The sequence below is a fragment of the Penicillium canescens genome (genome assembly GCF_028828765.1).
Source record: "Penicillium canescens strain IBT 15451 chromosome Unknown utg000002l_segment0_segment0, whole genome shotgun sequence".
NCBI classification, from domain to species: domain Eukaryota; kingdom Fungi; phylum Ascomycota; class Eurotiomycetes; order Eurotiales; family Aspergillaceae; genus Penicillium; species Penicillium canescens.
Window position 1 is genome coordinate 3,597,945 of NW_026703964.1, and position 23,095 is coordinate 3,621,039.

A 23,095-nucleotide genomic window follows, 5' to 3' on the forward strand; every position below is an offset into this window, starting at 1 on the left:
CTTGAAGTACCAACAAGATTTGTTTTAGTGCCTACAAAACGATAACGTAGTGTCTCTATTAATACTAATAAGATATGTCCCTATCTTCCTTATATATAAAAGTGGCACTTAAATCCAACGTCATTCGTCAGGACAACCTGGACTTATTTCCACAGGCCTGGCGTTCAGGAAGGCATTAGTGGTCCAGGGAAAAGGGGTATAGGTCAAATGACCAATTCATCAAGCGAGTTATTGACTTCTGTTCAACTGCATTTGGCTCCTATCAAAGGTACGGAGAGAGTGGGTTTGGGGAGTACTATATATTTTCTAGGGCTTAACATCGTTGCGCTCCCAATCGCTAAGCATACAACACAGTGCCATAATAATTCGTAATGCAAAGCTGACACTCGCGGATCCCTGTAGAGTTTATCCTACAAAGTTTGGAACGAACCATATTGTAGATTGCGAATGCGGACGAACCAAAACCTACGTTTCGTCATGATGACATCCTAGCCGTACATATGCTACGCATCACGGGACTCAATCTCATTATATAGAATATAGCTAACTTCACCCTGGGGGTCCATAACTTCGCAAAGGCGAATGGATATTGAAAGATTCCCCTTCAGTCGATAACATGGCAGCAACAACCGCCACAAGCGTGCGGAGGCTATCCTCCGCCGAGGCTAGGCGATGCGATCTATACAGCGGTCCAATCGTGATCGCTCCTCCCGAAAATATGAATGCACCGTACGACGCAGACGGAACTGCTATGCGGCTGGAAAGAGCCAGGAAAAGCATTGATGAAACGGCCTCCGGTGGGGGCACCCCCGAGGTTGCACAGCCAGACCGAAGCAGTACAGATAAATTCGCGATCGCCTTCGATATTGATGGCGTTCTCCTGAAAGGAGGGAAGCCGATTCCAGCATCGATCGGTGCGATGAAATACATCAATGGGGGCAATCCATATGGAGTAAAGATGTAAACACTTCGCCTCTCTCTTTCCCGAGATGCACACACTAACTTCATCCTAAGCCCGTATATCTTCGTCACCAATGGCGGCGGGAAGACAGAAGAAGAACGCTGTATTGACCTCAGTCGCCAGCTACAGATCGAGGTCTCACCTGGACAATTCATCTGTGGACACACACCGATGCGCGAAATGGCCGAGGCGTATCAAACCGTCCTCGTGGTAGGCGGCGAGGGTGAAAAGTGCCGCGTCGTCGCAGAGGACTATGGTTTCAAAGACGTGGTTACCCCCGGCGATATCATCAAGTCCAAGCATGACACAACGCCGTTCCGGAAGTTGACAGAGGAAGAGTATCGCAATTCCCGTGATAGAAATTTCGACGAGACTACCATCGATGCCATATTCGTATTCGCTGACAGCAGAGATTGGGCCGGTGACCAGCAGATCATCCTCGATCTTCTGATGTCGAAGAATGGACGCCTAGGGACTCGCTCCGAGACCTTTGACGAGGGTCCGCCTATTTACTTTTCCCACAACGACATCGTGTGGTCCACCTCTCACGAGCACTCGCGCATTGGAATGGGCGCACTGCGGACGTCGGTAGAAGCTCTTTATAAGGAACTAACTGGTAAGGAGCTGACTACCGTCGCCTTTGGGAAACCACAACTCGGGACATTCGGTTTCGCGACAAAACTGCTTCGCGAATGGCGCAAGGAGGCGTACGGTATTGATCAACCGCCAGCCACCGTTTATTTCGTGGGCGATACGCCCGAGTCCGATATCCGGGGCACGAATGAGTACAACCAGATCAGTGATACTGACTGGTTCTCCATCTTGGTTAAGACGGGTGTCTACCAAGATAATAAGGCGCCGCAATTTCCTCCTAGGAAAGTTTGTGAGGATGTCCTAGAAGCTGTCAAGTTTGCTGTTCAGCGTGAGTTAGGCGAGGACTCGTGAGTGACTGATTTGAAGTAAAGCGAGCGACGAAGAACGAGGCAATCAGCCTGATTGAATTTAAGCAACTTAGTGACTATTGGTGGATGCGTAGGGCAGCTACAGGCTCTGAGATTGAACCAACGACGAAATGCAAACGACAGAATTATGGACATGTGCTTGTGCTCAGTTTGTACGGAAAAGTCTTAACTCACGTAGCATTCTCACTCGTATCATTGAAAGTCGGGTATTAATCCTGACAGATACAAAACACAGATAATGTACGCCCAACCTAAGTTTGGTATAGTGGATCATATGATTAGGGTTTAAAAGAGAATCTCCATGTTTCTAACATAGAAGGCGATGTCGGGCGCTACTATACGCCCGGGGTAGGAACGTAAGGAATCATCTCCACACTGCAGCCTTTGGTTCCATGACCGGAAATCCCTATGTACTTAGCAGGACTTACCCATCCTGCTAGGACAACCGTCGTGCTTCCCTTAGAATGCTGCGGACTATTCGGTTGGTGATTATCTCTTCATTACGTCGAACTGCTCTAGAGACACGGAACGCTTTTACTAAAGAAGATCACCTCTCGCATTCTTGTTGAAACAAGTTTACGTAGGAAAATAATATCACATGGTGCGAAAGCATTATGATCTTTATAGCATACTCTTGCATAGATATTCCGTAGTGAAATCATGACTGTAAGGGTAGAATACCCTAGGAATGCAAAATGGTTGATGAGATCTAATCCCGTTAAGTTTTAGCCTTGCCAGGCTGCCATTACCATGTATGGACTTTCTTTTGCATCCAGCATGTCAGCGTATGTTAGACACCTAAGACCCCGAGCTTATATAAAGCTCTGCGGAGCATATCGAACGCAAAGATATTTTCAATCTTCCTCTTAGTAATCCAGTAATAGCTCCTATAGACAAAGCTCCTCTCTCGCGCTATTTTCCAGCGCTAGATTTGTACACGATTCCTCTATTGAGACGCTTTATCAGCCCGGATTTACTCCATATCTAATGCCCTCCATTATTTGGCCTCGCGATATAGAATCTGGTTGTTGATTCAGGCTATCTGGTACCGAACTTTCTTGTTAGTCTACTAAGTCACTCAGTGGGGCAACATAGACAAAGGTAAACGCAATTCGCTATAGACAGTTGAATATAACTGTAGGACAATGACCTCATCAGCGATAGTACCTTCGACAAACGAGGTTGTGCAGCACATACTTAAAATCCGAGTCCTCTCACTGATATAAACCATCGCACCGGTCGTTTATACGCATCAGTCTCGCTACGACGTGTGGTTTCCATCCATCCAAATCGAGGTGGCGTGGTAAAGATCCTCGGCTGCTATACTATTTAATTGCAGGGACCAGAGAGCGGCAGCCAAAATTCGAGGTTATAGTCAGCGCCACCAGTACTAGTTAAGTCCCAAGTGCACTATGTGTGATTGTCTGTCTCATTGATGCTGCAGATACCGTATAATTCAGAATGCAGTGTGAAGTACGGATTATATGATGCCTTAGCGCAGGTTTCCTAACAATCTACCCTTTACGATCAAGACACACATGTTTAGCAATTTTTGCTGTCCACTGGTTCATGTGCTCTTGATGTATCGCCGAGACTAATTATTTGGAACCCGCACTACTCTCACGGCCATGAGCCGCAATGCAATTATGCTTCGAACATGAGCGGTCCCCGCCTCCTTATAACCAGGGAAACCCTTGCGACATGCAGAGAAATGCAGCTCCAAGACCGGCTCAGCATTCTCAACAGTACTATCTATCTGACTCGAAGCGATAGTGGAAAAATTTGACTGCGGTATATGGGTTATGGCGTTGAACTTTTGAGCATTTTACTCGACATTGGGCTTGGTTGAGGTTAGAAGGCTGGGACACTTTGTTTTACGTTTAGGTTATATACCAAGGGTACACATAATTCGAGTCCATTATATTATGCTTCTCATCACAGACCCACGAAATCTATCAAGGATTTGCGTAGCGCATAAGTTTACACCAAATTCTTGCTGCTTGGATTATTTCCCTCGTAGCCACAACATACAGAAACGCCTTTTTGACAGCTTCAGTGCTCATAAATCGCGAGCCTTTGGGGGAAATCTATAAGACCTTCTTTAGATCGATAATGCTCTCCGAGACCCGGTTAGCAGTGCCAGATAACACGCCTGCCGAATGCACCATCAGGTAGCGACCGCCATCCTCTTCAAGGACACGCAACGCCCTCGTATAACTATGTTCCTGAGGCGACGCAATTTCAGTCCATTCGCCCTCACCCAGAGCCTTGTTAATAAATAGAGTACTCTGAGTACCGGAGCTGGCAATGAGGGTGCCGTTCTTGCCGCCATATTTGGTCCACACGATGTATGGCGAAGAGGTTGGCTTAGTGCCACTGGAGACAACAAGACGCTGGCCCTCGACTGAGAGGAAGTCTTCAGGGTTGGATGAGATCTTGTAGTAAAGAGGGAAGGAGTAGCTTGAAGTGCCGAAGAAGGAGCCGTATTCGTAGATGTAGAAGTATTTGCCGTTCGGGAGCTGCAGTGGTCAGTTTTATTGAATATAGAATTGGTTGTGTTGTTGAATGCGATAGAAATGAATATACCTTGGTCACGACTGGCATTCCTGGTCGATCAGTGTAAGTCGATTCCGCACTACATATCCGTCAGCGATAGCTTTATAACAATGGGAAAATGTGCCCTTACACATCATCTACAACAGGTCCCCATTTCTTCAAATCAGTAGAGACCTGGTGAACCATCTTTTGTCCGTATGTTGCGTTGTCTCGCTGATCGGAGTAATAGCAGATCAACTTGCCCTGACTATAAAACAGTTAGCTAGACATCCACAGTCCAATCATAGCATTGTGAATCTCACTGAGCAAGGAGGAAAGGCTCCCACACAGGAGTCAATCCATTCACCGGCTGTGCCTCTCCTCCGGCCGCAATATGGCTGACAAACTTCCATGTGACGCCATCATCATTCGATGCGTACAGATCAATGTTGGTAGACGAGAGATCTGTGGGGATACTACTACCTGCTAGCAGCAGGGTGCCTTTCTTGAATGAACCGACTCGCTCCGGAAGGTAATAGAGGAACGGTTGGTAACGCAGTCCAAATCCATTCGCAGTATCCTGGGCCTTGGAAATCTCCTTCCAAGTCTTTCCGTGATCCTTAGAGCGGTAGATAGGGAAGTAGACCAGTGGCGGCTCTGGGGAATAGTTCTCCCATGTTGCAAGGATATCACCATTGGGAAGTTGCTCATTGCGGGGGTAGAGCGTGCGTGGGATGTTGTAGTCGGAGGGTGGTGTAAAGATAGTTACGTTTGTGACTGGGGAAGGTGAGCTCTCAGAGCGTGGAATACTGACTGCTGTGGCAGCAGCAGCAAACGCAAGGATCTGTGGAATCTTCATTGTTGGCCAATTGTACTTGCGAGTTAATTCGTATGCCGTGTCGTAGCAGCACCATAATGCTGCTTTTATAGTCTGGTACAGTGGAATATTGCATGTTAATTCGATTCTATGCCGAAAATCATACTATGGGGCTATCCCGCCGGAATTGTCCTCATTTTGGACTAAGTTGAGGCTATTTCCACAAGCCAAGTTCCGTGAGGAATTTCCATCAATCGCGCCCGCCGTAGTATATCCGAGGAAAGGACGAAACTGTCTAGGAACAAACTTTCCGAGAGTCACGTGTGAATTCAATACCCCTCTCGCAGATTAAAACGGCGAGTCAGTTCTCTTGGCAAGTTGTGAGTTGTAATATATGCTCTATAGGGTTGGAGTGGGCTGTGAACAAGGCGCAAGGTTGAGGTATAGTCCCCATCCTGGAGCATCTGCACACTGACATGCCCACAGACAAATTTTTTGAAGCTTTAATAAGAAAGTTTGGCTCCAAGTGTCTGACAAGAGAAGAAAGAAGCGAAATATGTAGTCATCTTCCATATTCGTGGTTGGGGCCAGGCGGGTGAGGGTTATCCACAAACACGACATTCAAAATTATAACCTCACACAACCAAGTTCGTCAAGTTGCTTCAAAAGTTTTGAGTTGGACAAAGTGCAATTTTTTTTGGCGCAAAGCCTCGTGGGCAGTTTGGCCCCCAACCCCACAGCCAAATTTAGCGCGGCGCCCGAGGGATATACGAAAGGGCCAATCATATGCAACCAACAATGCTGCGGCCTGTCAGCACACAGCCTTCCAACCTTCCAATGCCGCCATGATCAGCCTGTTAGCAACGTGGTTAGGGTAAATGGCCACAAAGAAGCAGCAAGCTTCGTGGCTAAGCCCTGTTGAATATCAAATTCAAAAATTGGGGCCTAAAATATTGCGAATCCAAACTTATATAGTTGTGCCTTACTTCTCGAATTTCTATCTCATTCTTACTCACTGTTACCTTCGGGATTTTTATTTGCTCCCATCCAGCACATTTTCGAGACACTGAGATTGAGACAATTTGCCTCAAAAATCAGGCGCCCTTCTATCTCAAGATGGGTTCGACAGATTTTGCAAACCGACCAGTTGAGCCAAGGCAGCAGCAGTCCATCATGAAATGGCAACAATCGAAAACAAATCTCATCAACCGCTCGTCAGGCGTGTGGTATAACTCAAAAGACCGGTGTCATCAATCAACAATGGAAATATGGCATAAATCAGCGGATAAGTGGTACTGTTCAAAGGATCGGTGTCAGCAATCGGTCAAAGGGATCCTATACCGGTCGGCGACGCGATGGAATGAATCTGCAGACAGACTCCACATGGCTGCTCGTATCCAAAACTCAACGAAAAAGGATACAGTACGACAAGGCCAAATAGAGAAACAAGATTCATCACCATCACCACGATCTCAATCGAACTCGCCGCGGTCTTCCCAAGCCCTAACATCAAGATACTACACGCAATCAGTCAACTCCTCGTCGTCAGAGAGCTCTTCTTCAAGGCCCGACCTCGAGTCGCCCTCAGCAGTTGTCAAGTCCTCGAATCAAACCACCATCGCAGAACCAACCTTATCACCAGAAGAGCATATCGCGGGACTACAGGAGGCATCCGGCCGTATCAAATGTGTTGTGAAACAGACAGCAGAGCTGCGAAATGAAAAGCTGCATGCATTGGGCGAAATTGAAGGCGAATGGATTAATTCTACCATCGCCGACGCCGAATCTGCCGCCAACGAGCTCTCCTCATTTGTAGATCCACTATGGCATCAGAGCAGCAAAATTGGCGGTCTTACACTAAAAGAGCGCAAAAACTGGAAGCGTCGCGACTGTCAAAATGCCCTTAAGAAAGAGACTCGCATGACTCTCTGCTACGAAAGGCTCGAAACCGTCTTTCGCCATCTCGAAACGATATCACCAAGATCCGAGCTCTCAGCCACCGAGAAGAAAGAGGAGGCAGCTGTTATAGCACTTGAAACTCCACCCGTTGTTGCCGTGGCCGCCGAATTGTCTTGTCAGACAACGGTGGTCTCCACCATCGAGCTTCCATGCCCGGCCACCATTTGGCAGCTTCAAACAGAGAGAGCTATACCCAAGATTATTGTGACGCAGTATGATGGCGATGATGGCACAAGTCCAGATCATGAAGATACCCCCAATTTCCCTCCTCCAAGCTACGAAGCTGGTGAAGTGAACAAGGATGATGAATTGTTCTTCTCCTGAGATATGAATCTACGGACTTGATGCTTATGATATTATGTAGCGTTGTGAACCTGATACCAATTTGGTATTAGTTAGGCCATCATCTAGCGAACTACTTCACTCCAATGCATCTGCTGTATCTCTTGATTATCTTTATTTCATAAGCTCCTTTCTTGATCCGTTAGGGTGTTAAATCAGGCCAAATATTCCGATGAAGCTAGCATGTTCACTAGGGAGTGACCTAAAGAGTGCTATATGGCCAACAGCCCACCTGAGCGCAAACGGGAAATTCGTTGGGGCCGAGGACATCCTTCGATCGGCACATCCTGCCGTTGTTTTTGCTTTTTCCGATAATGTTAGTTTTCACTCCGACTAAAATCGGTACTTTATATGAGCATGGAGAACCCGCCAAAAATGAGAGGTCTCTCTGTACATACCACTGAGCCCTATGAAAAATGTACTTGTATAAAATTACGAAAGTCCTAAACATTTAGCGCGTGATAGATCAAACCGGCCAAGACTGGACCCAAACTGGCGGGTCCGTTCTAGAACTTTTGTTCAGCCCATCCGCCCATCACAACACCTTATCTCAGTCAAATAACCAGGGTTTCGTGGCTTCAAGGATCAAAATCCCACTAATAAAGGAGTTGAAGTACAATACGGTGAGCGGAATTTGATTGTTCATCTTGGTGGCGAGGGACCAGACTGTCGGGACTGACGGTCTCAACCGATCCCCACCAAATTAGACGATTTTTCCCGAGATACATGCACCAAGTGGATGGATCTCCCTGGGTCTCTGACCCCTTACTGACCTGCTTATGGTGCTTACAGGCATCTTGCGCCCAGAGAATCTCATATCTCATACAGGAAACATATATGTACGGATGCGACTCTGCAGAGGTAATTCAACCCCCGCACGTACAAATGCGCTTTACCACAGCTTCCGCGTCACCAGCAATTGGCTGAGGAAGGGCCCCCTTTTGGCCTTGCGGATCCCGAGGTCATCACACAGCTGTCGACTAATCATTTCTCAGCGATCAACGCGCTAAGAGTGCTCTAACCCCCTAAATTTGCCTACCCGAGAGCATTGTTAAAAAAAACCAAGGAAGCGGTACCCCATCACCATCCCAGAGCCCGAAGCACTTACATGTATGGGCTGACGGTGCAATGATCCAGTGCTGGACCCGGCATTCCGGTACGCTAACAGCTGTCTCGAAGCCGGAGGGGTCGTAAAACTCCAGTCGGTGTGGTGGTTGAGTCGTCTTCTGTTCTCACACTCTCCGTCTCTCTTATCGCTCCCACGCGCCCCCTTTCTTCGTGTGTGGTGCTGTTCATAGATCGCAAGTGTGCTACCGATGTATCGAGACACACACCAAGGGTTGACTCCCATCGAGCCGGATGTTAGTCGCACAATATCAATCCTTTTGAGAATTTTTTTTTTTTTTTTGCTTCCTGCTTTCCCTTAAATAACTAACATGCCTAGTCCAACTCCGATGGAGATTCATTATATCCAGGGTCGTAAGTAAAGTAACATTACCTAGCGATTATGCTGAGGATAACTGACTTGGACAGGCTTGGCGATGCCAGTTATACCACAAGCATCACATCAAGTGCGTTGAACTACCAGTAGGTGTTTCTAGCCCATTATTATGCCGAACGGCTGCTAATAAATGTAGATATGAGGTATGTCCTGTCACAGCCTGACCATAACCCACGCTGAGTGTATACAGAATGGTCGCAGGTATCACTCTTTCCACGAAGGAGAATATATCCTGGCATGTGAGCCCACTACCTTTCTAGACCAGTCTTGATTCTAATTCCCATGCTAGCCAAATGACGAACAAGAACAAGATCGCCTCGATCTAGTGAGTTGTCCCCAGACTTAATAACGTTAGGCCAAATGTTAACAAGAAACAGAGCCATCATATTTATTTAATGCTTCTAAAAGGAGAACTACTTCGTGCACCAGTCAAAAATCCCAAAAGAGTATTAGATCTTGGGACAGGGACAGGGATATGGGCTATTGACTACGCGGAGTGAGTCGCGGGTCTTCGTCCTGCTTAAGTCATGCCACTGACAATCAGTATAGCGCAAACCCGGAGTCAGAAGTGATCGGTATGACCATAAAAATGATTCCTAGTCGAACTATGACTAATTGGGACAGGAATTGATTTGAGCCCTATCCAACCATCGTGGTATGTACCACAACTATTACATCTATCTATTGTGTGATATTGACTTACTTCTAGGGTACCTCCAAATTGTCGTTTCGAGATTGATGACTTCGAACAACCATGGTCATACAGCCAGCCATTCGACTACATTCATGGGCGCGAATTAGAAGGCTCAGTTCGTGACCACGACAAACTCTTCGAACAAGCATTCGAAAACCTCACACCCAATGGATGGCTTGAAATGGCAAGCTTTGAACCAACAACTTATTCAGACGACGGCAGCCACTTGAAAGCGACAAATTTTTTGATAGGCATCGAAAACATGCACGAATCATCAAAGCTATTTGGCAAAGATATGACATCTTCATCAACATGGAAAGATAAGATAGCCAAGGCAGGATTCGTCAATGTTAAAGAGGATGTCTACAAGGTATGTTTTCCGTCCCACGGAACCAGTACGCTACCTTTGCTAACTGAGATAAAGCTGCCACAAGGTCCGTGGCCGAAAGACCCCAAGCTAAAAGAGCTTGGGAGATACCATCAAGTCAACATGCTTGAAGCCATGCCTCCATACACGTACGCTTTATTCACAAGAATGCTTGGGTGGTCACGTGTTGAGATCGAGGCATTGTTGGCAGGGATACGCAAGGAATTGTGTGATACATCGCACCATTTGTATACGAAGGTGCGGATTGTATATGGCCAGAAACCGTCATGATCTGGGTTTTGCGAGTATGTGAATAAGTTTTATACCCCAGCTTCTTTAGTCTCATGCATACTACTATACCGCGATGCAATTTATAGTTTAGCCTACTTGAACTTTGTACATTCTAGATCATCCCAAAGAGAATTTTCTACAGTTGCTTAGGACATATCAACTCATGATAGTATTAGCTCATTTATCTTAATACTCCCTTAATCCATCGAGGTAGGTTGCATTCAATAAAGGTCAGTATTAGGTCACGTTGCCGTGACTGTATTTACATGGCGCATATTATCAGATAAGGAAATCTTCGAATACTAGATTCTAATAATCAAGTGATGCCATTGAGTATGGTCTAATTATTTGTTGTTCGCATGTGAAACGAATTTCCACACGGCGCGGAGATTTTGACACAGATGCCGCGGGGTTTTCCGCGGAATTAGCCGAAGCCAAAGATTCTCGATATCATTCAAATAGCTCGCTCGCTTGTCGACGCGTTACTACTACAATTGAACAACAAGCGAGGAAATAATTTGATCAAAATGAAGAGCGAATCTATTGTGGTTGTCGGGTGAGTAAGAGCTCAGCGAGTGATAACTTCAGGTTGTTGATATCCAAATTTACAAGTGCCGGCGTAATTGGGCTCGATGTAGCACTGGTCCTCGCAAAACGGGGCTACGGCAGACATACTACCATCATTGCAGAGCATCTTCCGGGCGATACATCAATAAATTATACCTCGCCATGGTCTGTGAATTCCTGTTGCTAGTGCGAAATTTCGCGACGCTGACTCAAACAACTAGGGCGGGTGCCAACTTCTCTGCTATTTCCGCAAGTGATGCAAATGCCTTGCGGTGGGATAAGATGGGATATGCATATCTTCTTAGTCTTGCAGCAAAAGATGGCAAAGACGCATTCGTGAAGGAAACCACTTCAACCGAATATTGGGATGAGATGCCATCTTCTGCAAAGATCGACTCGATGGCCAAGTACCTCAAAAATGTAAGAGATTGATGAATGCCTCACACTCCATCTACTTGCATTTGTTTATACTGACCTTGGAAAAGTTCAAAGCAATACCCGCAGGAGATCTTCCAAGCGGTGTTGCGTATGGTATAGAATTTACGACAATAACGCTCAACGCGCCTATGCACATTCGCTACTTACTTCGGAAGCTCACTGAGGAATATGGAGTTCGAGTTGTACGCAAAAGAGTTCCGGACATTACTTCGGGCTTTCTGAGCAAGGATACAAAGGTGGTGTTTAACTGCACTGGTAATGCATCGCGAGACTTGAACGGAGTCCAGGATTCCAAATGCTATCCCACCAGAGGTCAAATCCTCCTTGCGAAGACCCCGCATGTCCAGCAAAATGTGATGAGACACGGCAAGGATTACGAAACTTACGTGATCCCACGGCCGTATTCGAATGGTAATGTGATTCTCGGTGGTTTCATGCAAAAAGGAGTCAGGTAAGCAAAGCTGATAATGCCTATGCCGATGAATGTCAAGTTTGTCTTCGCGGTATGTTTTCTTCCGCTGACTGAACATGTCAACAGCACTGCAGACACATTCAGCTACGAGACAGAGTCAATATTGTCTCGAACGACGGCTATGCTTCCTAGCCTAGCCTCAAGCGAGACTCAGATATTAGGTGCATTTTCTGGCTTACGCCCATCTCGTGAGGGAGGAGCGCGTGTTTCCAAGGAGATGATACAAGTCGATGGGACGGGTCGACAGGGGGTTCTAGTTCACAATTATGGTGCTGGTGGAACAGGGTTCCAAGCAGGATATGGCATGGCCATTGAAGCAGCTAACTCTGTGGCGGAAGAGCTTCAAGCACTTGATGAGCGGGCTAGTCTTTAGTTAAAGTTGTTTCAAGTTCCCCTAGAAACCGACAGATCAGGTATAACAGACAGCATAATACGAAATTACAGTCCTAGGAAGCTGGAGAAGCTTGGCTTGTTATATGCACGGCTTGCGATATCTGCTTATATGTTTGTGACATTAATCATATGGATTTAATTTACGCCCAGGCGAGGCAAGAATCATGTCGCGTTTGATGAATGAGTTGATGTCGGAAATACAGGCTGACCAGATATAGGCGATCTTGATTTTGTTCATTCGGCTGGAAATAAAATCAGCTAAGTTCGGGGATGACAGCTGCGTGGTTTCGGACTAGGATGTAATCTCGTTAATGGCATGAAATGATATTCTCCGATTGTTCTAGGCTCACTTAGGAGTCACATTACAAAAGAATCTTCTAGACAAGGCCTACTGATCTAACAAATGAGACAAGGTCACGAATATATGTTGTTATCTTGATTTTCTGCTATATTAAATGAACTCAGCCGGCCGAAGCCCCCAAATGTTCAATCACTATGTGGAGCCCACCTTCCTGACTTCGATAAAAACCTTTTCCCCAAACGCTGTTTTCGCTTGCTCCTGCTCAATCACTCTCAGATACCACTTCACTGTCAAAGGGTATTTCTCCCTCATTTCCTCGTCAATAATCTGACCAAAACCCCAGTACATGGCAGCAGCAACAGAGAGGTCCGCCAAGTCTAGGTGGTCCGTAGCGACATACTGACGACCCTCAAGACGCCTCTCCAAAACAAGGAGAGATCTCTCCAAAGTGGAAAGAGCAGTGACCTCAAGCTCTTCGTCGTAGGCCGCCATGCCATAGCGCCAAAGAATCATGTTCTGTAGCGGAATAAACAGGTCATGGTCCGCAAAGCAAATCCACTGACGAATAATTGCGCTCTCCTCCGCATTAGACCCGACTAACTGCTTCCGTGCTGGGCCACTCTCAGCCGCGTACTGGGCAATGGCATCTGATTCGAATAGGATGAGCCCACTTCGGCTCCTGAATGTTGGTACTTGGCCGAGAGGGAAATCGGCCAGAAAGTCTAATGACTTGTTGGTCTTGCCCATGACAAAGTCGGCGGCGAAATCGACTGTTCGATTGTTAAATGCAGCAGCGGCTTGAATCTGTTCCTTTGTCAGTCGACGTACTTTCATGCAGGGAACCATTAGAACGCACCTTCATGACCCGGGGGTTGGGCATGTAACTGTAGATCGTTCCAATTGAATCCATGGTATTTAAAGAGTTTGATAGCTTGATTTTCTTGCAACAGGTAGGTGTGAATCTCCAAAATCTTAGTGGAATGCCAGCTCTTTATAACAAGCGTTCTTCTGATGAAGCCTCGTGGCAACTAAAAGCCTTTGCTGACAAACTACAGCGTTTCTGTCCTAAGCTTGTACCCGTTTAGTCACGATAAAATGAAGTAAAGCCCCGTTATTACATCTTCCATTGCAGAATGTGGAGTCGATTCCATGGTCTTCGACCGCTTGAAAATCCCTCAAGCGGCCTTATGCAAACTCCGGGCAGTTTAGCCGACTTGATAGCATACCACAGTAGTCATCGATGACTTCAAAGATCGTCTGTGGATGACTGTATTTTGCTAAGGTTTTTTTCTGTTGTGGGAATTAAAGGCCAAGAAATTGTGAAGTTTGTGGTTTTGCTAAATGGTTGGCCGAGAAATTTAAGCTCAGTGGAGCATGTCAGTTGGCTGCGTTAGCGTTCCATTTCCTCATTTTGGCCCGTGTAATTTTCAAACCGGTCCTGTAATATATATGTAGAAAAAAGTAACTATTCTAATATTATCAAGAAAGCCGTTTATTGATGGTATGGTAGTCCTGCCATATACCTGCCGGTAGTTCCGAAAGCAGATTTTGATTTATCAGCTTTTAGGGCAAATCGGATAGAAAAAGAAACAGAAAGATATCCTTGCAAGCTGACACGAGCCAACTACTTCTTAAACTCGAATTCCCTCTGGATCATGTTGGTTCTGATTTGAACATTCTCGAACACTCGCCAGTTTCTTTCAAAACTTTTCATTTTTGAGGTGAAATGGCGCCAACAGTGGGTATCGCGGGTGTAACTGGGAAGTTTGCCCAGTGCATCATAAAGGCACTGCAAGTGTATCCTACAGTCTCCATTCGAGGATACTGTCGGAGTCCTCACAAGCTACCTAAAGATATCCTCGCGTCCGACAAAATCGAGATTGTTGCAGGCGAGTTTGACGACTATGGCAGTATCAGGAGCTTCGTTCGAGGCTCAGATGTGGTGATCTGTTGCTATTTTGGCGGACCCGAGGTAATGATTCAAGGACAGAAGCTCCTGATCGATGCATGTGAGGAAGAAGGTGTTCCCAGGTACATCGCCAGTGACTTCGCAGTTGACTATACCAAGATCCCCCCTGGAGCTCTTTTCCCCAAGGAATCAGCGAAGATCATTATGGAGTATCTGAAGTCGAAGAAGGTGGCTGGTGTGCATATTCTCACCGGTGGCCTCATGGAGACATTTTGGAGTGAATTCTTTGGTATCTGGAGGTCCGAAACATGTTCCCTCTCGATATGGGGAAATGGAGAGGACTCATGGGAACTGACGACGTTCCCTACTGCTGCCGCCTATACCACAGAAGTGGCCCTTGACAGAAGCGCAGTTGGGGTCTTGCGATGTGAGATTAAAGTCACCTCTCTTGCCATATCTAAGCAATGAACAAAATAAGCTAACACAAACAGTCCGTGGCGATCGAAAGAGCCCCAAGGAAATAAAGGAAACCTTCGAACGCGTCTATGGCTCCCAAATGCACCTTGACCGACAGGGATCCATTAACGAGCTATATGAGGCTGTAGAAGAGGCCTTCCGTAGAGATCCCAATGATATAGCGAGTTGGGCACCAAGGTACGTCTTGAATAATCCACTGCCGTTTTTCCCCAGGCAAAACTAATGGCCCGGACTAGATGCTTCGCGTTTTGGTGCACCAACGGGATGGCATACTTAGGGGACAACCTTGACAACGAAAGATATCCAAACGTGCAAGTGGTAAATCTTGAATCTTTCCTGCTGCGCCATAAAATGGAAGAACTTGACAAGGCGGATCAAATGATTGGCTTCTGATGACTACACTTATTCGCAACCCACCTGTTCTCAATGCCTTGGATGTTTTTCACAAAGGCTTTTCAAAAAATGATTCTTCAAGCTGGGTTAGCATCAATCTAGATTTTTGTGTGACAAGCTAAGAATATTTAGATATAAATCTTTTACTGGCGGTTTAGATACGTTTATCGGGGATATCTGACTAGCTAGGGGAATGGAGAGGATATGTAGTACTTGGTACATTACATATTAATCGTTGGCAAGCTTTTGGAAGTCAAGGTCATGTCCCGTAACTTTCTTGTGCGCCCTGGCTTAGCTTCCTTCCCGTGCCTTTCTCCCCGCATAACGAATTTCAGAGGTGAATCAGATGCGTTCTGACAGTTTCTTAGGCGGGATTCATCAATCTCATGAAGGCTGTAACAGAACGGATATTATAAAGGCCAAACTGATTGCAATTCTTTCCCATTGACAACGACTGGCTTAGCGAGAAGCATCACTGAAACAAGACGTGCCCATTTGTCGGACTCGTTACTCCAGCTGTGCATTGTTCCCTGCTGTACCATTGCATCCCCCTCACGAAGAGATACACAGGAGCCCTTTTCTGTAGTCAAAGCTACGGTACCTCGAACAACGATGATGTAGTCTATAGTGTGCGAACGATGTAGCGGGCCGCTGTACCCGGGAGGGAGGTCGTATGCACTGAAAAATGATCCAGTTGATGCAGCTGCAAGATCTGCAAGCTCAATTTCATTTTTCTCAACGGGTTTGATATCGGCCGGACTTTCGTGCGTGGACCAGAGAGGATTCAGGTAAGTTCCATCACTGACAGCATTTGCTTCAAGTTTCTGGTCCCTGATAAAGATTGCAGCACCTGACTCGGTGTGGCCTGTGACGACAATGCGAGTATCCGGGATTCGAGGTTGGGTTGATGTCATGGCTTTGATAGAGCAATTCTCCTGCTGGGCGAAGAGGGGGCAAAAAGAAAGTACAGTAAACATATAGCTTTACTCATGTCCGTCCAAATTATTAAGCTGCATGGCCGAATCCTCGCTTGAAAATCCTTCGAGCGGCCTTGTGCAAACTCCGGGCATTTCAGCCGATTCGATGACATGACACCGTACACTCTAAGCTTGGCTCCAAAGTCAGCCCCATTCTTCGCCCAATGATTGGCTGAATGATACATTAAGCTTGGTGGATCGTGTCAGTCGGCTGCCTTAGCGTCCTGTTTCTTTCCACAATCTGGCCCGCGTAATTTTCAAACCCCCACCTGTAACAAGCTAGTTTATTTTTCGTTGAACTCAAAACTGTACACTCAAATTTCAGTGATTGTGGATATCTTGGAAGGTCCAAAACGCAGACAATCAACGCAGATTCAGATACTCGATTGTGGGGCAATAGTGCAGCAACAAGCCTACGAAGCTACCTTCCTCATCAATTCAAACGTCCATAGCGACGGCGAAGATGCTAGAAGTTGATTCCTATGTTTTACAAATCCACTAATGCTAAATGTGCGTGCTTTTCAAGGGACCAGTTTCATTTGCTGAATATCAATTTCCGAAGCGATCCCAAAGATTCAATTCATGTCTTATAGTCAAAGGGTGACGATCACCTTCCTAGCGGATACACCCTTCTTTTGAACATCAAGGCCATGTTGTATATCTTTGACCCCATTGCCGACAACGAAAGGGTCTGGCTTGGCTTTGAGACTTGCGTTTGCCAGAGCCTGCGGCACGTACTTGCCCCAAATCCACTCGCCAATACTCTTGTGCGGGTCTTGGATAATGGAATAGGCAAGCACTGGAGAGCAAATCGCGTTAGTACCTCTGAGATAGAACTTTGAATATGCACGATTCTAAAACTTACCATACTTGGGGGCAAAGCGTTCGGTCGGCTTGTCATATGGTAGCACACTAGCAACTTTCACTGTTGTGTTCAACTCATCCAAAATCATCGAAATGGCTTTGAAGCTGGAGTCTTCGGAAATCGCATCATAGACCCCCACGAATTCGGTGTTGCCGAGTGCGTTTGCAATATCTTTCACAACAGCAGAGGACCTATAATCAAAGACTGTGTGTGCACCTAGAGACTTAACCAGCTCGTGGTTTGCGGCAGAAGCAGTTGTTAGAACAGTTAAGCCTGAGGCCACTGCGAGCTGAATCGCAGTCGCGCCCACCGAAGATGCACCACCCCATACCAAGATCGTCTGGCCAGTCGGCTTAGAGTCTTCAACTGCAGGCAGTGGTAAATCAAGGTAATCCTTTCGGTAAAGTCCCGCACAAGCGGTCGAAATCGCCAAGGGTAGTACAGCACCCTCCTCGAAAGTAAGAGAACTCGGTAGCTCGGCCACAAGGTCCTCGATGACAACGGGGTATAGCTGGAAGCCTCCATTGACAGGGTTCTGCGTCATGAGACCATTGCAATGACTGCGACAAATACATTAGCAAGTGAGCCTCTACGCAACAAAAATTGGGGCAAACGGGAACCTACGCGATCACTCGCTGCCCCTTCTTGAAACGAGACACGCCAGGACCAACATCTTCGATGGTTCCTGCAACATCCTCACCCAATATAAAGGGATATTTGTTCAGGTAGCGGCCTAAGCTTCTATAAATCCGTTAGAAGGACATTTAATAATGAGAGAGCAGAGGCATTATTACTGAATCTTCCAGTCAACGGGGTTCTGAAAAAGCTGTTAGCCACGATATCAGTTAGGTAGGTGATAGCAGATGAGGCTCACAATAGCAACGGCCGCGTTTCTGATTACGACCTCCCCAACACCTGGCTTAGGCTTTGGGGCACTCTCCACCGTGAAAGGATGTGCTGCAGGTGCAGTAATCCAGGCTGCTTCGTTCTCAGTCATATTGCGGAGCTCAGTGACCAGTGAATATGAGAATCGATTGGGGAAAGCGTCGTGAAAAGCGACGCGGTGTTGAATTTGTTTGGGATCAAGAGAGAATCTGACAATTGCCAGTCTTTATATGTTTTGTATGGTATGAAATGTCGATGACACATGCCCCGCTTTGTAATTGATAATTAGGTGCTAGAGTAGTAGCACGATCCATAACAGCTAGAATGCACCGGTGTCCGTAATTTTCATACGGGTCCCTCGGAGCTGCTGCTCGAAAAATTTGCCATCCTTACGAATTGCCGCCCTCGGACTTTACTCCCAATAATTCCGATCGTTAAGTGGGTCTGAAACCTCACCCCACCCAGGAAAATAACAAGAGGTAACTTATATCCACATCGACAAGTGTATGTACTGAATATCTATTTCCTGTTTCTTAACTCCGACTGGTTATAAATCATGCTATTTGATTGCTAAAGGAGCATCCGTGCTTCCATTTCAACTCTCTCTGCAGCCTTGGGTTATAAAATCGACATTCACTATCGACTCTCTACATTGGTCAGGTTATACCGAGAAACTTTGATTGCGAGATGCCTTCTATCGAAAATTCAACCATTCTCATTATCGGTGGCTCCTCAGGAATCGGCTATGGGGTTGCGGAAAAAGCCCTCGCCGAACGTGCGAAAGTTTATATTGCATCTTCGAACGCTTCCCGCGTCCAAGAAAGTATCAAATCTTTACAAAAACGTTTTCCCGATGCGCAAATTTTTGGACATGTCTGTGATCTTGCTGGGCCAGATGTTGAGAAAAGCCTCGAATGCCTTCTTACCTCTGTTGGGCCACTTGACCACATCGTCTTCACAGCCGGCGACAGTCTTGCTGTTCAACCTTTAGACGCTATCGACCTCGATGCAATTCACCGCGCTGGCCACGTTCGCTTTGCGGTTCCTCTTCTGCTTGCCAAGCTTGCTCCTCGTTTCGTCAATCCGGGCTATAAATCATCGATCACACTGACCTCGGGTGCGGGCTCTCAAAAGCCATTCCCGAATTGGTCATTGATCGCCGGTTACCTAACAGGTCTCCATGGATTGACTCGTAACCTTGCGCTTGACCTGAAGCCAATGCGGGTCAATCTGGTTAGCCCTGGTGTGGTTGCTACCCCTCTCTGGGGGTCAACTGGAATGTCCGAGGAACTGAAGAATTACACAACCTTGGGCAAAGTCGGAACGGCTGAGGAAGTTGCAGAAGCCTATGTTTATTTGATGAAAGACACAAACGCCACTGGCAGCTGTGTCAGCACTAACGCTGGATCTCTTCTGCTGTAGAGGCTGCACTTTTGCTTGTCCCTTGCCATTTTTGCCTACTTTAGATGTTCCAGGAAAGAAAATAGTTCTCAACCTACTCTCAGACTAGTTTTGCAAACACTATAGAGCTTCGCAAAACATGTTATGTAAAATGATGTTTCGAAGACCGGATGTTGGGGCACTGAGTCCCAAGGATCCCATTAGAGGCCTTGGATAGGCCCGCAGTTCCCGCGGCCATAGTCCAAAGACCAGAACCGTATCGTAAGATAATGTATCAAAGATATGTCACAAAATAACAGGACTTACCCATTCCAATTTAATACACCTCTTCCGTTCTCGTCCTATTTCTTTGCCTCCGAAATCTTCTCCCTTCCTCCGCCTCTTTATATTCTTTCCACACTTTCTACCTGAACACAACATGGCCCAGAATCGAGCTTCCTGGATCATGGCCCCCAGATCTAGGCCTTTCGCTTTAGGCAATGCCCCGACATATAAGCCTGGACGAGGAGAAATCCTTATCAAATCCCACGCTGTTGCTGTGGTAGGTCGTGAACTCTTTTAAGGAGATTCGGCATGGATTAACTTATCATATTTGTGAACAGAATCCGGTGGACTGGAAGATTCAGTAAGTGTTCGAATAGCCAAGGCTTCATTCTAGGAGGATGCATCGCCTTAACGTGACTGTAGGGATTCTGGCCGCTATCTGACAAAGTATCCATTTATCCTTGGCAGAGATGCGGCAGGGACCGTCGAAGAAGTAGGTGAAGGGGTCACCCGATTTCACAAAGGGCAGCGCGTGATTGCGTGAGTATAGCCACAATTCCTATGTGACAAATGTTAATGACTCTGCGTTTTAGACATCTGCATAGTGCTAAATCGGGCAATTTTGCCAATGCAGCCTATCAACTCTTTCCTGTGGCATTGGAGCGACTTGCAGCTCCTCTTCCGTCACAATTGAGCTTTGAACAAGGTGCTGCCATGCCACTAGCTATTTCCACCGCAGCTGCTGGCCTCTATCTACCAGAGTACCTGGGTCTCCCATTACCATCGACCGCGCCGAAATTTACAGGCAAGACGGTATTGATTTGGGGGGTTCCTCTTCTGTGGGCGCAACGGCTATTCAGCTGGCAATTGCCTCTGGTTTAGAAGCCATAACCACCGCTTCTACGTTGAATCATGCCTTTGTCAGATCCATTGGGGCTACTGAGGTCTTCGACTACAAGTCCCCCTCTGTGATTGATGATATTGCTGCTAGGTTGCAGCACTCGGAACTCGTCGGTGTGTACGATGCTATAGGTGAGGAGAACAGTTTCACGCCCCTCGCTGCTATAGTAAAGCTCCTTGCCCGGCCTATTGCATCGGTCACTGTACATCCATGCGAGAACCCGACTGATGATTTTCACCCTACATACAGTATGTGACAAATTCGTAATTGTTTGGTGTCCTGTCTGAACTAACCTAACTACTAGTCTCTTCATATGGCATTGCATTTCCCCCAAACGAGAGAATTGGTGAGGCTATTTGGGAAGGATTTGTGCCCGAGGCATTAGCTAGTGGTCAGTTACAGGCCAAACCTGATCCGATGGTTCTTGGACACGGGCTGGAGAACATCCAAAAAGGTCTCGACAGGCAGAAGGCTGGCGTCTCCGCTCAGAAAATTATTATTACAATTTAGAACAGCGACAAATGCGGTCAATGCAAGAACCGTTCTTGGTATTAACATCGGCATCTAATCCTCAAAAGTACAAACTGTAATTACAAATATGTCCCAAAACTGAAGGAGGGAATGGGTGGGAATGTGGTAGTTGGCCGTGTCCAGGTGGTTGGTTCGGCTTAGTAATACCAGTAGCCAGCCGGTTCCGAGTACCCCGAGTCGGCATCAATCTGCAGTTGCCACAAGAATTGTATTTTATTCAATATTCGCAGAAGAAAGAGCAGCATTATGACCCAGACAAGAGCCGGAAACCCGGAGACAGGAGGCCAGAACTGCAGTCTTTCTGATGTCTGCACAACGCAACACCAACATTGGACCAACACGCGCGCCTACAATGGAAGCCTCAGCAACTCCTTGGTAGAGGATTGGACTGGCAAGACTGATCCGAAGGAGAGGAAGAAACTCCAAGATCGAATTAACCAACGAATTAGTAGTCAGTTATCTCAATATACTCGCTGTCCAACATTATTAACTGACCATTTACGTTACGTTCTGCGGCTTAAAGGGCACCGGAGAAAGGCTGGACATTGGCAACGTGAGATTGATTTACAAGCTCTAAGGGCCGCAGAACATTCAGTAGTGAATGGACCACTAGCGGGAGAATACAGGCCATGGCCTTACTCTGCCTATCAGCTTGCTCTCTCCACTCATCAACCTAAGTCCATGGATATAAACTCCTTCACGGCTTGCGAGCCCGACTCTGAGCGAACTGAGCAGTTTATTCTTCATTTTTCCGCATGGTTGCATGAAGAATACCTCAGAGGTTCTCCCCGCACTGAGACACTTCTGAGCCTGGTCCAGTTCAACATGACACGTGCGCTAGTGGCGAATGCAAAAATCCTCGGCATCACGAAGCGACTCATGTCCCGGCAAGCTCGATCCCGCTTTGCATCTACAGGCGTCGAAACGGCATTTATCGACTCTTTGCCTCCTAGTCTACAGCCAACCATATTTCAGCTCACTATTCCCCACCATCCATGGATTGATCTCATACCTGTGCCAGAGATCCGTGATAATCTTCTGCACCTAGATGTGAATTCATACGATGCAGCGCAATTGTGTCGCGATATGCGAGGATTCCAGGAAGTGGCTGGCGGAAGGGGAGGTGTTGCTGTATGGGGACAGTCGTGGGATCCGCATGGTTGGGAAATTTCTCCAGCCTTTGCGCAGAAATGGCCATGGGTCGTCCAACGTTGCGAACATCTGCTCAAGTCGACAAATTATTGGCGAGGTACTCGGGGTGAACCTCCCTTGCAGTTTGGGCACGACGTAAGTCCCAGTCAGGATGGCCCTCTAAGAGTTGAGGAACTTGAACAAGAGCGGGGATCGATTCCACAATTCAAATTGAGTTCATGCTTAGTTGGCTGGGATGAGCCTCAAGGCCACTTACTATGGGGACGTCTGAGCTCTAATTAGTCATATCTATCGTAACAAAAGCCTATTTGAAAGGAAGAACTTGCAATATATAAGAAAACCTCATCTCCCTTTCACGATGCTACATTGAACCCCTATCTGCTGGTTCGAGTCCCATAAACCTCCATGACCCGAATCTCCCTGAAATTACAAGATTTGTAACCGCCAAACATAGTGATGAGAAGTCTATGAAATCGTCAGATACAACTGAGCGTGAGCTATCACCCCAGCGATGTACCCCGTATTCCCAGTTTTGGACTAATGTTACTCTGTACGACAGAAATAGAGATTCTTGTTGCGAAGCGACCTTAAGTCCAATTAGGCCTTGAGACCTGTCAATATGCTCTCTGAACATGCGCTACCTACATGGAAGCGAATATATCGCCATAGTATGCGTAGTAACCCAGATCTCGTGGGTGTTTGGTGGCCGGATTTTAGTAGCTCCATAATATAACCTCCAT

The 23,095-nt window shown here is 46.7% G+C and overlaps 12 protein-coding genes across 12 annotated transcripts; 8 read left to right on the top strand and 4 right to left on the bottom strand.

The window, feature by feature from the left end:
- Window positions 1–616: 616 nt before the first annotated feature.
- Window positions 617–1,906, top strand: N7446_002571 (uncharacterized protein; the record flags this gene model as incomplete). The annotated part of the gene is made up of 2 exons (XM_058511320.1): window positions 617–960; window positions 1,015–1,906. The coding sequence occupies 2 exons, from the start codon at window positions 617–619 to the stop codon at window positions 1,904–1,906; spliced, it is 1,236 nt and encodes a 411-aa protein (XP_058376856.1).
- Window positions 1,907–4,010: 2,104 nt separating this feature from the next.
- Window positions 4,011–5,317, bottom strand: N7446_002572 (sialidase family protein; the record flags this gene model as incomplete). The annotated part of the gene is made up of 4 exons (XM_058511321.1): window positions 4,011–4,442; window positions 4,510–4,558; window positions 4,610–4,726; window positions 4,782–5,317. 4 exons carry the CDS (start codon window positions 5,315–5,317, stop codon window positions 4,011–4,013), a joined length of 1,134 nt encoding a protein of 377 aa, XP_058376857.1.
- Window positions 5,318–6,391: 1,074 nt separating this feature from the next.
- On the top strand, window positions 6,392–7,558 carry N7446_002573 (uncharacterized protein; the record flags this gene model as incomplete). The annotated part of the gene is made up of 1 exon (XM_058511322.1): window positions 6,392–7,558. The coding sequence occupies one exon, from the start codon at window positions 6,392–6,394 to the stop codon at window positions 7,556–7,558; it is 1,167 nt and encodes a 388-aa protein (XP_058376858.1).
- A 1,334-nt stretch (window positions 7,559–8,892) lies between these two features.
- N7446_002574 (class I SAM-dependent methyltransferase) lies at window positions 8,893–10,429 on the top strand (the record flags this gene model as incomplete). The annotated part of the gene is made up of 11 exons (XM_058511323.1): window positions 8,893–8,937; window positions 9,021–9,055; window positions 9,110–9,163; window positions 9,214–9,220; window positions 9,268–9,312; window positions 9,367–9,402; window positions 9,455–9,573; window positions 9,627–9,652; window positions 9,702–9,732; window positions 9,787–10,141; window positions 10,196–10,429. 11 exons carry the CDS (start codon window positions 8,893–8,895, stop codon window positions 10,427–10,429), a joined length of 987 nt encoding a protein of 328 aa, XP_058376859.1.
- Window positions 10,430–10,956: 527 nt separating this feature from the next.
- N7446_002575 (FAD-dependent oxidoreductase) lies at window positions 10,957–12,279 on the top strand (the record flags this gene model as incomplete). The annotated part of the gene is made up of 5 exons (XM_058511324.1): window positions 10,957–10,985; window positions 11,042–11,161; window positions 11,218–11,416; window positions 11,482–11,885; window positions 11,973–12,279. The coding sequence occupies 5 exons, from the start codon at window positions 10,957–10,959 to the stop codon at window positions 12,277–12,279; spliced, it is 1,059 nt and encodes a 352-aa protein (XP_058376860.1).
- Window positions 12,280–12,792: 513 nt separating this feature from the next.
- N7446_002576 (glutathione S-transferase family protein) lies at window positions 12,793–13,510 on the bottom strand (the record flags this gene model as incomplete). Its single annotated transcript, XM_058511325.1, has 2 exons — window positions 12,793–13,404; window positions 13,457–13,510. 2 exons carry the CDS (start codon window positions 13,508–13,510, stop codon window positions 12,793–12,795), a joined length of 666 nt encoding a protein of 221 aa, XP_058376861.1.
- An 816-nt stretch (window positions 13,511–14,326) lies between these two features.
- N7446_002577 (NmrA-like family protein) lies at window positions 14,327–15,379 on the top strand (the record flags this gene model as incomplete). The annotated part of the gene is made up of 3 exons (XM_058511326.1): window positions 14,327–14,936; window positions 15,001–15,163; window positions 15,223–15,379. 3 exons carry the CDS (start codon window positions 14,327–14,329, stop codon window positions 15,377–15,379), a joined length of 930 nt encoding a protein of 309 aa, XP_058376862.1.
- A 410-nt stretch (window positions 15,380–15,789) lies between these two features.
- Window positions 15,790–16,293, bottom strand: N7446_002578 (cupin domain-containing protein; the record flags this gene model as incomplete). The annotated part of the gene is made up of 1 exon (XM_058511327.1): window positions 15,790–16,293. One exon carries the CDS (start codon window positions 16,291–16,293, stop codon window positions 15,790–15,792), a length of 504 nt encoding a protein of 167 aa, XP_058376863.1.
- Window positions 16,294–16,949: 656 nt separating this feature from the next.
- On the bottom strand, window positions 16,950–18,218 carry N7446_002579 (zinc-binding alcohol dehydrogenase family protein; the record flags this gene model as incomplete). Its single annotated transcript, XM_058511328.1, has 5 exons — window positions 16,950–17,155; window positions 17,222–17,781; window positions 17,846–17,962; window positions 18,016–18,038; window positions 18,096–18,218. 5 exons carry the CDS (start codon window positions 18,216–18,218, stop codon window positions 16,950–16,952), a joined length of 1,029 nt encoding a protein of 342 aa, XP_058376864.1.
- Window positions 18,219–18,793: 575 nt separating this feature from the next.
- Window positions 18,794–19,528, top strand: N7446_002580 (oxidoreductase, short chain dehydrogenase/reductase family; the record flags this gene model as incomplete). Its single annotated transcript, XM_058511329.1, has 1 exon — window positions 18,794–19,528. The coding sequence occupies one exon, from the start codon at window positions 18,794–18,796 to the stop codon at window positions 19,526–19,528; it is 735 nt and encodes a 244-aa protein (XP_058376865.1).
- Window positions 19,529–19,925: 397 nt separating this feature from the next.
- On the top strand, window positions 19,926–21,182 carry N7446_002581 (zinc-binding alcohol dehydrogenase family protein; the record flags this gene model as incomplete). The annotated part of the gene is made up of 6 exons (XM_058511330.1): window positions 19,926–20,048; window positions 20,110–20,132; window positions 20,195–20,311; window positions 20,365–20,584; window positions 20,632–20,920; window positions 20,977–21,182. 6 exons carry the CDS (start codon window positions 19,926–19,928, stop codon window positions 21,180–21,182), a joined length of 978 nt encoding a protein of 325 aa, XP_058376866.1.
- Window positions 21,183–22,028: 846 nt separating this feature from the next.
- On the top strand, window positions 22,029–22,637 carry N7446_002582 (DUF3425 domain-containing protein; the record flags this gene model as incomplete). The annotated part of the gene is made up of 1 exon (XM_058511331.1): window positions 22,029–22,637. One exon carries the CDS (start codon window positions 22,029–22,031, stop codon window positions 22,635–22,637), a length of 609 nt encoding a protein of 202 aa, XP_058376867.1.
- Window positions 22,638–23,095: the final 458 nt, after the last annotated feature.